General features: G+C 49.0%; 4 protein-coding genes across 4 annotated transcripts; 2 read left to right on the top strand and 2 right to left on the bottom strand.

Moving 5' to 3' along the window:
• Positions 1–37: 37 nt before the first annotated feature.
• A1O9_08639 (uncharacterized protein) lies at positions 38–1884 on the top strand (the record flags this gene model as incomplete). Its single annotated transcript, XM_013402123.1, has 5 exons — positions 38–113; positions 219–737; positions 784–1543; positions 1597–1768; positions 1834–1884. The coding sequence occupies 5 exons, from the start codon at positions 38–40 to the stop codon at positions 1882–1884; spliced, it is 1578 nt and encodes a 525-aa protein (XP_013257577.1).
• Positions 1885–5752: 3868 nt separating this feature from the next.
• A1O9_08638 (uncharacterized protein) lies at positions 5753–6730 on the bottom strand (the record flags this gene model as incomplete). Its single annotated transcript, XM_013402122.1, has 3 exons — positions 5753–6265; positions 6336–6477; positions 6534–6730. 3 exons carry the CDS (start codon positions 6728–6730, stop codon positions 5753–5755), a joined length of 852 nt encoding a protein of 283 aa, XP_013257576.1.
• A 3307-nt stretch (positions 6731–10037) lies between these two features.
• Positions 10038–12026, bottom strand: A1O9_08637 (uncharacterized protein; the record flags this gene model as incomplete). The annotated part of the gene is made up of 10 exons (XM_013402121.1): positions 10038–10052; positions 10108–10238; positions 10291–10383; positions 10437–10511; positions 11482–11493; positions 11550–11647; positions 11701–11712; positions 11780–11796; positions 11856–11935; positions 11990–12026. The coding sequence occupies 10 exons, from the start codon at positions 12024–12026 to the stop codon at positions 10038–10040; spliced, it is 570 nt and encodes a 189-aa protein (XP_013257575.1).
• Positions 12027–12566: 540 nt separating this feature from the next.
• Positions 12567–13426, top strand: A1O9_08636 (uncharacterized protein; the record flags this gene model as incomplete). Its single annotated transcript, XM_013402120.1, has 2 exons — positions 12567–12712; positions 12769–13426. 2 exons carry the CDS (start codon positions 12567–12569, stop codon positions 13424–13426), a joined length of 804 nt encoding a protein of 267 aa, XP_013257574.1.
• Positions 13427–14485: the final 1059 nt, after the last annotated feature.

The following is a 14485-nucleotide window of genomic DNA, read 5'->3' as shown; positions in this document are numbered from 1 at the left end:
CTTTGCGAAGTAGAATCGCCTTGGGAGCCTCTTTAGGATGGTTGCCCTTGAGCAATATGACTACATCTTTGCAATCACAACTGTTTTCGCTGCCCTTGATGCGTGGAATATCGGTACGTTTGTCTTACATTAGCCCGTCTTCTCCATCCATCGCTCTCAACTTCTTCTACTCTACTTGTTCAACGTACCACTGGAACAAGATACTGATAGGTTGACAGGAGCCAATGATGTTGCGAACGCCTTCGCTACATCCGTTGCGTCGCGGTCCTTGACGCTAAAGCAGGCAGTTGCAATCGCAAGCATAATGGAATTTGGAGGCTCGGTGGCCGCGGGCGCTCGTGTCACAGATACAATTCGGACGAGAATAATTGATCCGCAACTGTACCACCATGACCCCGGTGTGCTGCTCCTAGCAATGATGTGCGCAATTATCAGTTCCGCCTGCTTCCTCCATGTCGCAACACAGAACGGTTTTCCCGTCAGCACTACACATTCCATTATTGGTGGATTGGTAGGCTCTGGGGTAGCATCTGTGGGGATGTCGAATATCAGTTGGGGATGGGGTGGGGTATCTCAGGTTTTCGCTGCGTGGATTATTGCCCCGGGAATTGCTGGAATCCTAGGTGTCATTTTGTTCTTGATTACGAGGTTTCTTGTGCTCATGAAGCGAGATGCAGTTCGGCGTGCCTTCTTCTCGATCCCTGTCTACGTCTTCATTACTTTTGGAGCTTTGTCAAGTCAGTTCTACCCCTTCTCCCGTTGTGGTTCCACTGACGTCTTTAGTGCTTGTGGTGTGGAAAGGTATCGACACAGTAGTTGAACCTACTGATACACAAATCCTAATATCCGTTTTCACCGTCGCTGGAGGTGCAACGATCCTTTGTTCTACCTTCATTCTTCCGTTTCTATGGAGGCGAATTGTGTATAACGATTGGCAACTCAGATGGTTCCACGTCTGGAAAGGGCCATATTTGCTCCGTCTGCCTCCACCCCCACCTGCACCGGCCGACGTTAGGGTGCACAATATTACAGACTACTACCGGGGGCACATGAATTTAGAAGAATTGCGAATACTTCGGATATCAGAAGCCATGATGCATTCCGTCCAGGCTTCCAGCACCGTAGCAGAACTCATGGGTAAAGACACAGAATCCCAATCGTCACCTCATTCCCACATTCCACTCCAGGACGAACCTGAAAAACTACGACCACATCGGCCCCTTGGGTCCTGGAATAGTCTACCCGTGTTATGGTGGAAATTACGCCATTTTTTTCTACATGGAGTAGAGCAAGATGTCGTCACGATGCAGAAGCGCAACACATTGTTGACTTGGAATATTGCAGATATGCATGCTCGTGCTTCGAGATACGATAACAAGGCGGAGTATATGTATAGCGCTTTACAGATTATGACTGCTGGTGCTTCATCATTTATTCATGGTTCGAATGATGTTGCGAATGCCATGGGGCCATTTACTTCTGCTTATTACATCTGGAAGACTGGCACAGTTCAGACGCAGCAATCGGTGCCAATTTGGGTCTTGTGAGTCTCTCCTTGTTGAGCTTGTAATTTAGAACTGACAGATACTATCCTAGATGCTTTGGTGGAGCGGCTATTGTGCTGGGTCTATTGTTCCATGGATATTATGTGATGCAGAATCTAGGAAATAAGCTTACCTTGATATCGCCCTCGCGTGGCTTTTGCATGGAGCTAGGAAGTGCCATCACAATATTGATGGCAACCCGACTGGCTTTGCCAGTCTCTACCGTAGGTTTCGAATTCTTCCTCCTAAATTAACTCTACTGAAATCTGGTTTTAGACACAGTGCATAGCCGGCGCGACAGTGGGTGTCGGACTCGCAAATGGAGATTGGAGATCTGTAAATTTTCGACTTGCAGGATTCATATATCTTGGATGGGTTATTACTGTGCCTGTTACGGCCCTTGTTTCGGGTTGTTTGATGGGTATTATCCTGAATGCTCCTCAATGGGGAGATGGTGTGAGCAGGATGTAACGTATCGTTGCGATTCTGGACGATACTGGATTAACAGCCTGCTTGTCTCAAATTGATTGTATGCAACGGGTAATGTAAAACAGATGTGAAAGTGGAGCTATGAATATGTTTGTGATCAGTTCGAACCTAGGTGAGGAGGGATTTGAATTCACAGAGTTGCCCCGAATGCGTTGATTTGATTTACTCGTAAGTTTCGAGATGCCAAGACCTCAGACGTCACATGCCGACCGCTCATTGGATAAGTGATAAGACGCTGTCATGTTAGAATAAATAACAGACATCTTGACGCCCGAATAAACAACAGACATGTCACGTCCTGTCTGTCCCACAAACCCTAATTCTGAGTAGGACATCTGGAATTGGTTCTCCGGTGAAATGTCTTCCTCGGCCGATTGGATCCTAGAGCGATAATGCTTGAGTGGTTCCGTCGCGGCCGTTTTGCTACCCAAGTTGCCCTTTGCGGATGGATGCAGGAGTCTTGGATCGCTGGACATCAAGGAAGGGTATACGCAGACACGCAATTACAGGAAACTTCAAGTGTTGAAGCACACAGCCTTTGCCGCCTGTGCTACTAGAGTCTAAAAGAAAAACGTGTCCACTTTCGATTGGAATAATATCCAAGTATCCTTTTAGAAGCCACAAACTAGTACACAAGGTCACTTTGTGGTACCCTAGGCATTCGAAAAGCCGCCTCCAAGGCTTCGACTCAAACAGCTCTATTCTATATTCCTGCACATTGTCTGAGGCCGGTTTTAATCTATAGTATATGAGGTCGGACGAACGGTTTTGAAACTAGACCCTTAGTCGTAGGTTGAACAAGGATTCATGAAGCCTTACATTCAGAACTACAAAAAGGGACGTTGGCCCACTGCGGGCGTTTCCCCGACAACAACGCGGACCAATTTTGAGGCTCGCCACGATATCCTCGCAGCATTTCATTCCCTTCTCTTCCATTCTTCCACCACAGCGCACCTCCATTTTCTTATTGGTACATCGTATTGTCAACGTTCTTTACCAGCCACATCTCCTTTTTCATTTATTCTCTCATCAGCCCCCACGCTCCTTACAGTATCGCACTATTTAATTACAACTTAGTAATCCGCCATCCAGTTAGCGGCTTGGCTAGGAATATCGGGACTCGAGGTCTAAACCCCGAGGCGGCATAGGACGACTGGGCCGTTACGTACTCAATAAATGGTCAGTAGGAATGGAGAGCGAGATTTGGGAGCTTCGTCGCCTAGGTTTCGAACTGCCAAGAAGAGAGTCGATTCATGAACCCGTTCAGTGATTCAGATTCCTAAGAGAACTCTTGGAGCGGGTCGTCTCTTTGCGCAAAGATTATCAGGAAACGGCTGAGCTGGGGACGTAGAACGTCATGGGTCTCCCAGTCAATCATCAAGTGATCGCCTGGAGGTCGTTTTCAAGCGATTCAAGGATCCGGAAATCGAGCTCCGGCCAGACGAGATCTGGTTGGTGAATTAAAACCAAGTAATTTGGAACCTTTTCCTTCCCGTCACCTACGCTACGCATTCATGTCCTGACCACCGTTCAAGAAATATTTTATTGAGGTCCCGTGATCACTGACATAGGGTCTCTTGCATAGCCTCCGACAAAAGGGAAAAAAAAGGTCGCTGTTTTCGTCTGGACTTGTGTGAGACACCACTTCGGAGCACTGTGTTTTTCGATCTAGAACTGACCAAATCATCTAGTCAGTTTGTGGGGCGCATCCCATTAAGGTGCAAATTGACACCTGTGCTCATTGCGGCCACAAGCGTTGTGCGGCGTGTACAACTGAGAAGATATCAAAGTGAAAATGACGGAGCTAGACTGCTTGCTTCTCTTGCTTCTGGCTTTCATGTCCCATCCCCCGATGTCATTCGATGGTTTCGACATCAATCCGGGATGTTTCGAGCTCCCTCTCAAACGGATATCAAGGCATCTGGTTGACTCCGTTCAGTCACGGATGCACTGTTCAGCGCCCGAAGATTCGGCTCCTAGTCCTAGCAAGGAAACGTCCCATGGAGTTCCGGAGAAGCCACCCTGGATCGAATTTGATTCTCCTCACGTTGCCCAAGATAGCGTCACCAATAAGTCATTCAGCTGGAGTCTTGGGCTAAGCGTCAGCCAAATCCAGGCAACACCGCTCAACAAAGGTCATCTGCAGCTCTGCTCTAAGTCCAGTCAGACCTTTAACCCCCTGGTCTCAGGTGGACGCCACCTAACACCCCGCGCGCTGGCCATATACCCTTCAATTCCGAATTTCCTGTTTGTCGTCTACAATAAGGGCGGCCATCATCATCACCGCCGGGACTCTCTTTTGGCTCCTCTTCATGAGCCTTCTCATACTACCATCTTTATTTAGTCTTTCCACTATTTTTATGCGACGCTCTCTCTTCAATTCGATAATCGGTTTTGGTGCTGGTCTCCAAAAAATTCAGAAGTAGCACACTATGACTATGCCAACTTATTCCTTTATTTGAAAACTGTAGTCGAGAAAATAAAGAAGTTGTTGATCTCGAAGAACAGGATTATGGAACGTTGTAAGATCTGGAGTGGGGGACATGGATGGCTCTGTTGAACCACGACCTTGTCATGCCAGTACGGGCGTTTACACCTTGCAGAGCTTGCGATCTGCAATGTCGAAGGTCGGAATTCAAGTGAGGGTAAGAAGAGTCCCTGCAGCTGCAGGGGCTAGTAGGATCGACAGAGACAAGACCTATATTGTTGAGATTAGACCTGGAGCCTTTCATGCTACACCATGCTATCCGATACCATCTCCTGTCTCCGTTGGATCCCTGGCTGCCGTGGACTCGATGTCTTCTGGCTTGTTGCGTCTCAACCGATGTAGAGAAGGCATACTCGGCACCCAAGTCATCTGGAGAGGCCATCCATTCTTTGGACCGTCGCGAATTTTCTCTGCTGATGCCTCAACGCGCGCCCATTCCCCCAAACCTGAGAGCCGCAAGATCTGCCGATAGAAAGTAGACCCCAATATGATGACCCCAAGGACGAGACACACCACCACAAAAGACCAGGGCTTCGCAGTGAGGAAAGGAAATACCTTCTGCCTAACGCTCTCGTCCATGGAGTACATTCCCAATGTCAGAGCTACGGGAGAGCAGAGCTGCAGGATCGAAAAGGATATCAGGTCCTTGGTTCTTTCTAACTTGTCTGGGAATATGTACGTACCATTAGGATTAACGAGAATGCTTTATTTTCCTCTGCAGACTCGTTCTGGCACAAGTCAAGTCTAAGTTGAAGCTGGATTTTAGAGCCGGTTAGTACAGCAGGTTTGACCAGTCCTGAAAAGATGGCCGTAGGAAAGACAGGAAGACAATGACTTACATCCTCGACGAAGCGGCCACAGAGACTTTTCGTGTCCTCGAGGGTTTTCCTCAGGGAATTCAAGTCGTCGAAATATGCTTGGAGAGCGCATAGCGACGGGCAAATAAGAACTGATTCGGGAACGTCAGTGAAGTAAGGAGCGTGCTGTAAGCAAAACCCCTCGCACGCAGCCACGGTCTGCGTTAGGCGTTGTGACAAAAGCGTTAAATCAGTCCTGGCGGCATTGACCCACTGAACCGATTCTCGAATCTCTCTGCTTTGCTCTTTGGCCTGACCGGGGAAGTGGCGGCCGCTTGGTCCTAATTTGGGACGGTGGGCCTGCCAAAAATGTCAACAGTCAGCCAGCAAAGCTGGAGAAGTACTATTGATTAGGATCAGCATGAGTCTTGTGCCTACCTCGAAGAGGCAGACATACCAGCTACCTTCTCATAGTCCCTAACGCTCTGTTCCACCTTCCGGACTACTTGGCGCCATTCTCCGTTGATTTGATTCAGACGATGTTGGAAGACAACTAGGAACCACTCGCGAGGGTCCTTAATGTTATCGTCGAGCCGCAACCAGCCAAATGTGCAAGGATCCATGAGCATACCTTCTTCCCCTTGGCTCTCCTCATAGTATGCCATGGGAGTGTCTCTTGCCTCGTTGTCAACATCAAAGTAGGATTCCACGAAGCAATACCCGACCCATCTCCGAATGTCTGAGCCTGCGACAACGCAAGAGGTTTGTGCCTCATAAAAGAAGGAATGGGATCCCTTGCTTCGCCAGTTAAGATATGAGGCGTCACGGGACTTTCTCATGGGTCGACCATTGTTATCTCGCCGATGGTCCTCGATTCTTATTTCTGCATCTCTCCAGGCATAGTATGGCAGATGAAATGCAAGTTGAAACATACGATATTCTCCTCTCTGTATGATAAAACTGTTAGCACTACTTTTCTTCATCTGCTCCTAGGTCGCCAAAACATCGATTTCTCACCACAACAAAGGTCGGCCCAACAAAGGTCTGGGTAGTCAGATGTCTGTAGAGAGCATGTCGAAGGGCGGAGGCCTGATGCTTTGAGGCTGTTCCAATGAGAGCACGCATGCTCCATTCGTCGATATCAATCACAAAGCTTGCCCTATTGTCAGTATCGACGAGTAGTGCTACGTAAGCAGTGAGGGAGATTTCTCGTACATAATTCTCCGCTCAGCATCTGGTTCCTCATGCTCTCTATCCTGAGGAGACTCGGGGGCCGCCAATGCAGGAGGAAGACTCTGGCTGGCTCGTAACCCAAGAAGAGAGATTGTGAAGGGGGTAAGGCGGGTGGTGAAAATTGAAGCACACTGTCCCGTCCAAGTCGTTCCTGGGTACGTTCTAGAATACCCGTACATGTTGTTGGTTGACTGAGCGGCTCCTGGTGCTTGATGGTAGAAATTTGTCCCCTGAACCCCTGGCTGAGGTTCTGTTCCCTGCAGACAGTGACATTGAGATTCATCTGCTTCGCTAGAATCGGCATCCATGGATACAGGACGCTGGGCAGCAGTGGTTGCCAGGCTTTGAGCAGACCTACGATGTGATCCTTTGCAGCGGCGTGACGGACAAGATTGCAAGCGCTTGGTAGGCACATTACCTCCAGCTTAAGACAGCTCTAATTTGGACACTGGATGACTTACCGGTTTTTTCAGTTGATAGTACAGCTCGAGCGCTGTCAGTGGTCCCTTCTGCGCCCTTGCTTGAACTTCTGTGTGTTGGAAGTTTCTTTCATCCAACAAAGCAACCTGCTGCAAAGCCTTGTCAGCAGTCCCGTTTCTTTGATAGAAGCGTTTGAAGCTCGAGCCAGAGAAAAATGCAAGTACAGTGTCGGCCTCTGGTGTACATATGTCAGACTCATTCCCTCGCATAAAGTCTCGGATAGCATTCTCTAAGTCGATGAGCCAGGCTCGGCTTCCGACTTCGTGTTCATACTCGGCTGCGATGAGCTCTAGGAGAGATATGTTTTCGGTTTCGAGCTGGATGCACCGGGGCTCGGAGAACACCAGATTCCAACAGATATGCTGGAAAGATTCTCTTGCTTGTACAGATGCAGGTTCTGGCGGTCTAGGTTTGTTTAGGGCCACCGGGGCCATCTCGCGGGAAGACCGCTGGCTGCGACGAACGAGCCGCAAACAGCGACAATGATAGCCTCAAAACCAACGAAATTCAAAGGGACTCGACAGGAGAGGTGACATATATATGAGTGGGAAGTTGCCATTCTTTCCAACATATTCTTGGTTCTATCTCCACAGCCCTGGTCGGAACGCCTTTGAGATATTCGCCCTGCTTTCTCAGGGTCCTTTGCTTACATCGTTCCCGAATGAAACACTGGAAAGCCCCCTCTAGTGTCACTTGCGAAATAGATGTAGGGTAGATTGGATGATCAGCTGGATCTTACCCCAATGTGTAACATTCGATCATATCGGCGCTGCAGAGCTAGCACTAGCACACCAAGCCCAACACGCTGGCACCAGTCGATAATAGTGCGAATTTGAGCGGATTCGCAGCCCTGTCGTTGGGCAAGAATGAAGCTTCATCGGCTTCGGAAGCCAGCCCAATAAGAAATAAATCTTGCCAACAGCAAAATGAAAGGCATTTTGCCTTGCCAGCGCACCTTCATCGATAATGACTGGCCTCAAAACCGAGAGAGACTGCCGTATTGGCCTTGCTCTGCCTAGGTTATGCATGACACGCTGTTTCATAATGTTGCCTTGCACTGCCAGTCAATATTTCCACAAACCATCAATCAGGGGCCGCAACGCGGAAGGTTTGGAGTGTCAGAAGAAACCGAGCTGAAATTGAGCTGGGCTTCTATCTTCGTATCGGTTCGCTCGAAGATTACAAAGCGAACTGGTACGGGAAGATTATCAAATGGAACAATGGAGCGAAGGATGCTAGGAAGCTGGACACCCATACCTCTGCCACGAGATAACTACATTAAGTAGCGGCGCTTGGCGCACGTGACTAAGTCCAGATCGATACAGCCGCTACAGTCATATTCTGCCGCATGATCATATTCCATTGATTCTCGCCCACGGTACTATCCCCTCCGTAGCCAAAATGGAACTACTATTTGATGTTTATGTCGACAAAAGCAGCCTAGATACTGGAGACGCCCAGAGATATCCCTTATCCCTTGAGCAGCCAGGTAGGCCGCTCCTTTTCTCCTTGGCACAACACCTCTAGAATCGTGTACGCGTCGCAGTTAAATAAGTAGTAACTAGCACAAACCACGTGTTTTAGTATAGTTCCTAGATAGAAAATTGTGCGCAGGACAAGGCTGGAAGGAGATACCTTGGCGTTGCTTAGCGAATAATAGTGCTAGGCTATATTAGTGTTTGGATTGTAGCAATTTATTAACCTATAAGACCCTATAACTAGATGTTAGCCGCGATAAGAATCCTCAGCTTTCTAGCGTAAATCTACACGATATTTATCATTGAATGGTGAGTACACGAGAATTTCTTACCGTAGCGAGGAGCGGGCTCTATTAATTAATAACCTCGAGAGTTCCAGCTTCGTATTTATTAAAGGCCCTGCTATTTAAGTGGAATACGGTCTACATCGACGCAAAAGCACGAGACCTACCCGACTTGCAAAAGGATCGAGGACTTGTTGACTTCTTCAGGGCAATCTACCAATTTCTCACCTCAATGCATTGTGCATCAGTGGCGTACAAAAGGACGGCAGCCCTGGTTGTGAGTGGACTTCTTGTGTGCGGCTCAGCTTGCTCATCAGGTGCAGGAGGTGCGCATGGGCTGCTGAGTCTAGGCCAAGCCGATAGTGAGAATCCAAAGGCGGTCAGTCTTGTGAGGTGGCAACTTCAGGTTCGGGAGGCAATTTGGCTACACTCATTCACTTGCTGCAAGTCGTGATCTGTGGGAAGAGCCTGGGAACATTGATTCCATCTTTCTACATGGATGACAACCGTCCCCGGGAGAGGAAAAGCAAAAAGCCGCTCCATAATGTGAGAATACTGATATTGGCTGGGAGCATGTGAGGGTCCGCGGATAGTGAAGCAGACTCAGGATAACATGTCGATCATGACCGTTGTTGCTTCGAGTATATTCTAAGCCACAAGGGTAGTAACTTTCGTGCATACTTGAGGCCGCTCTTGATCGTTGTCAGGTCATCAGCTAACGATTCGCAAGATTCATCGTCACGCGGCTGACAGAGGTTAGGAAACGCTAGGCATTCACCCATGAATGCGCGTTGAACAGAAGTTTGTGGGAAAGCAACCATGAAATGGAATATTAGAGAAAGGAAGAAAGAGAAGGCAAAGGCAAATGGCACAACCAGAGCCAGTAGTTGCATGCTTATTCTGAATGTAGGGGCGGAACTGAGACTATGAATGAGAGACAAGCCCGCTCTTGTCTGTGCAGCATCAATAAGCACCACCATCACCAATCCTCCATTGCCGAAGCGAATTGCGGGTATCAGTGAGCACCCAACCTCGTCCCCTTATCCGAAACTGAATTTCTATCATGGGTATCATAACGTATGCGTCCTATTGCATCCCGAAAATGCTATCATGAGTTTGCCGAGTCCACGGCCGTGAGGCACAATGGCAAGAAGAAATCGTTCAAAGGATTGCTCTCGGCGGGTGACATCTTCTACCGGTCCTCAATGGCGGAGCAGGATAGCATGGGATAGAGGACGAAGCGTCTAGAAACCATGGACCTAAGGAGAGTGTTAGGCTGGGCGATAAGAAATAGAAGTGGAGGGCGCCACTCACCTTGATAGTCTTTGCGTCGAGTTCGAGGCCATCTTTTGCGACCAAAAACTCTTGAACATCTTTGCGCTGATCACCTTGAAGCTGAATCACCTCGCCCATCTCACTGTCCGCGACGATTGTGCCATTGCAGGCTATGGTATCTTAGCCATCTGTTCATTGTTGCAATTGATGGTGTAAACATACCAAATTTTTTCTTGATGACCTTGAGAATTTTCTTCTGGTCAAACTTCTTGGGAAGGCCTTGGACGGTTGTCAAAGTCTTACGACCATTGCGTTCTGCGCAGGCTGTCAGTTGGTGTGGACGCGAGAAACAGACATGCTGGGCTTACGCTGAATACGAATGTGGATGTAATTCTGGGACTGCTTTGTATCCCCAGTATCGTCGTCAACCTCCGCGAAGGGGTCTAAAGGACAGGTTAGTCAACACGATCAAAAGGTGTCAAAAAGTAGGTAAGCCAATGAACGCGCCAGCACAGGACAGTAAGGGAAGGGTGAACTATCTGCAAAACGTCGTACGGGGTTGGGTAGTCGCTGCTGACGATGTGGTGGGAGTCGAACGTGTTGAGGGCTCCGGCGTGGCGAGGGAGGGCGAAAAGGGAGGGGTCGCTTACCAAAGGTTTTGAGGTTTTGGATAGTTGACATAAACTCGTTTGTTTCCGAAGAACTGGATGAATTGTAGGGATGAAGAGAAGATGATTCGAATGCCTGAACTCGAAGGCGCAAGGAATACAGAGAGTAGAGTAGAGTGGAGAGTTGTGGTGGTGGTTGTGGTGATGGGTTTCAGAAGAAAGACTGGGAAGAAAGGGAAAGGTTGTTTGAGGCGGGGAGGCGAACTCCAGAGAAGCGCAGGCGCCAAGGCTCAAGGCTCGTGACAGGAACGCGGCCGCAGCAAAAGGCACATGCACCGCAGCCACCGCAGCAGCCACTGGTGGCAAGGGCAGGGGCCCAACTCCGAGTCACTCTTGCCAGTCTTAGCTAGCAACTACCTAGATACTATTGCAGCCGAAGCTGTCCACGAGGGCACCAAGCCGCAGTGATAGACCCAAGGCGGGCATTGTTCTCGTGGTCCTGTTTGCCGAACATTGCTTTGATGTACAATATGATGTGTATTTTAATTGTCTTGCCTCAATGAATAACTCAAAGCAAGCCATCTCAGACCTGGTACTGGCCGAACCAACACTAGACAGTACTATACACGAGAGTGCTACAGCAGAACCAACACCATTTCTACCCAGCTTGTGGAGGCACTGGGAGGGGGGCTCCTGTGCCCGTTGCCCCCCTTGCATTTGGCGGCGGTGGAAGGAAAAGTGGCATATAAGTCTAATGGTAATGAGTACTTTTCTGAACCAGAATGGATCATTCAACCTACCACACCAACAGCGAGGACTGTTCGATGTTGTTAGCGTTTGACTCCTTGCTTCCGAGAAAGCTGGAACATTTACCTGACATGCCAAACGAAAGATAACCCGGTGTCGTGGCGTTCGCCTTCTGACTTGGGGTTTCACCAAGCCAACCCAGTAACGATGACAGAAGGGCAAACCTGAACAGTCAATACCATTCTCAATAACTCATCTGCCCAGAATACATCCTTACCATCCAAGCATTCTGTCCGCCTGTCGTTAATATCAAGGGCTAACAGAAGCAGTATTGAGTTGGGTTGAAAGGAACATACCGATTCCTAGTGAACATCTGCAAGGCGGGTAGTCAGCAGAGGCAATAGTGCGAGTGGAAGAGAGCAATCATCATACAGCTGCCATAGGCATGGTGCTTGTAATTGTCGAGCCAAAGTCAGCCGGTTTCTCGTCCTTGGGCTCGACATATGGAATGACTGGTGAAAGTCTGATTAGCAGAGACTTGATTGCAATGGCCTCCAAGAGCCTACCGAGATCAGCCCGTCGCATGTCCTTCTTTGAAGCCATGCTTATAGCGATGGCAGTCAGTCTCTGATACTAAGTCGAGAGTAGAAGATAAAGAAATCAGTAGTACGAGTAAACGAAACAGAGACTGTCAATACAGATGCCCACCCAGCCACCACTGCCATCCGAAGTTGGAGCTTGTTGGAGGGCTTGGCACTGGACTCGGCAACTTTGAACTTCTACATGCGCTAGCTACATCCTCATCATCTTCAATCCTCAAGAAGTGCACAAACTTTGTTGTCGCGTCTCTCGTGGACGACCCGTTTCCTGCCAGAGTGCCGGTGTCCTGTGCCATTAGGGCCACCCTCTCTACTCGCAATGTCTCCAAAAGCTCTCAGGATCCCTCGAAGGGTCACGGCGAACCTCTCCTCCACCTCGCAAATCACCACTTCAAACCCTCCAATCTGCTTTCAATGCACGCATCGACTGAGATTTATTCAAGCTCGTCATTTCGCGTCTTCCCGATCCAAACAGGGCACCGCGGGAGAGATGATGAGGGCGCCGGTAGTAAAACAGCCGTCCATGAAGGCCAAAATAGCCCATATGGACAAGTCACAGATGGGGGATGATATTGGAAGAATACCCAACACCATTATCCTTCCTGCTTGGGAGGACTATCCACCAGGGCTCAAAATGAAAGCAAAACTACTGTGGCGGAAGTTTACCGATACTGTCGTCGGCATGTCCACGTCTGTCCCCTAAGTCTCATCTCAATCTCCAGCATGGGAACTAACACAGAAGTCAGGTTAATTTATGCTGCAAAATGGGATGTACCAAAGGACAAGAGGACCGGGAAGTCGAAAAGACATCCATTAAGTTTGAACAAGAGGGTCGAGTTGGGTCTTGCGTATCACTCGTTGCTCAACACCGGACTCGCAAACGGCAGTCTTCGAGGCCTGAAGATCATGTGCGCCTCTGGTCTCTACGACCATTGCAAAAAGCTGATCGATGAGGCAAAGGAGCAAGGTTATGCGCGAAAGGAGTGGGTACTGGTGAGCTACGAAGGGATCCAGTACCCGCAGTGGCTGGTGGGAATATGGCCTCTCAGCGTGTTCCTTCCTAACGCGCACGCCCGCGTCGTCTCCGACCGCGTGGTTGCCGTCCCCTTCGGCAAACAGTCCTACCTTCGCGAATGCATCGTCCGCATCAAGTCAGTGCAGCTCGTCCGGATCCAAACCGACCGCGATCCTATCATCCACCAGGACAGACGCACCGAACACATCGTCCTGCAAAAAATCAACCTCGACGGCGAGGAAGGCGAGTGGAAGGTCTGGGGCACCATTGACCCTTCCAAGGAGGAACTCCATGATATTCTCGACGGCAAACACCAGGATTCGAGCCCGAATTCTTTTGTCCAGGAATTTAAGTCCAGGGTCTCGTCCCTGAGCGGCATGAACTTTTAAAACGTCGAAAGGGGCTTTCGGAAACGAATCCCCCCCTACAACTTGAGAGAATCACTGTCGAATTGACCTGCAAACATGGGTTTTCCTGGTTTTGTGACCATATAAGAATGGAGACAATGCGACCATGCAGGGCATGCAAAGGCCATGAATCGCTGGGCTTAGGCTCGCGCAAGGCATTGCCCAGGAAAGATTCCCTGTGCTGCCACCTATCTAGATGAAGTCGTTTCGAGAGGGTGATTATGTACAATGGGCACTAGAAGTTCTGTGGCAAGGCGACCTTTGCTTGCCTCCAACTAGCGCCTCGACTAAAATTAGCATCACTGCCCATATGCAGAATGCTGATTAGCCAAGGGGTCCTTGGTCTGGACCCAAGAAGATGTGTATCAATATCCTTTTCAGTCCTGCATACCTAGAACCCAGATCCAGTTGCACAAATTGAATTGTAAAAATATCGAGTTCTGTTTCTCCTCCTATAGGTATATAAATACATTTCTGTTATACTACATTTTGTTACACTGTCCAAAAGGAAGCTTGGACTCCTTAATGGCTTGTTTCGTCGGATATTAGAGAGTGCTCGAACTGCGCACCTCAGATTCACACCTGTCTTGAGCCGGACGATCCTTGAGATCTTCTTGCCTATGACAGAAGACACAGTCGATGAATGTTCTCCAATATCGCAGAGTGCTGGTTGGACAGTGGGCAGCGAGCCAATGGTATCGCTCCAGAGAAATCCGGGTCGACACCATAAACAGTCGAAAATTTTGGACTTGATGTCCCAAAGTTATAAATCCGGATCGAGGTGCCCATCAGGCTCGACATTGCTAGGTTCCAAGATGATGTTGCAAAGCTTTCTTGTGAGAATGCGAGAACAGCCGTTCCCGCTCGGGGCCACCAAAGGTAATATGTGGATTCCTTCCCTTTCACACTCTTCCTGTAATCTATTGTTGATGCGCGGAGTCCTCATAACGAGAACGAACCGAGATCATCAGCTGATGGCAGAGGTTTTCCAGCTAGGCCGGCTCTTGAGCGAACGTTTGGTTCGCTCTGTCAGGCTGTGAC

This window comes from Exophiala aquamarina (assembly GCF_000709125.1).
Source record: "Exophiala aquamarina CBS 119918 chromosome Unknown aczIA-supercont1.8, whole genome shotgun sequence".
Taxonomy (NCBI): domain Eukaryota; kingdom Fungi; phylum Ascomycota; class Eurotiomycetes; order Chaetothyriales; family Herpotrichiellaceae; genus Exophiala; species Exophiala aquamarina.
Note: the sequence above shows the minus strand (reverse complement) of the source record. Positions and strands in the feature narration are given on the sequence as shown.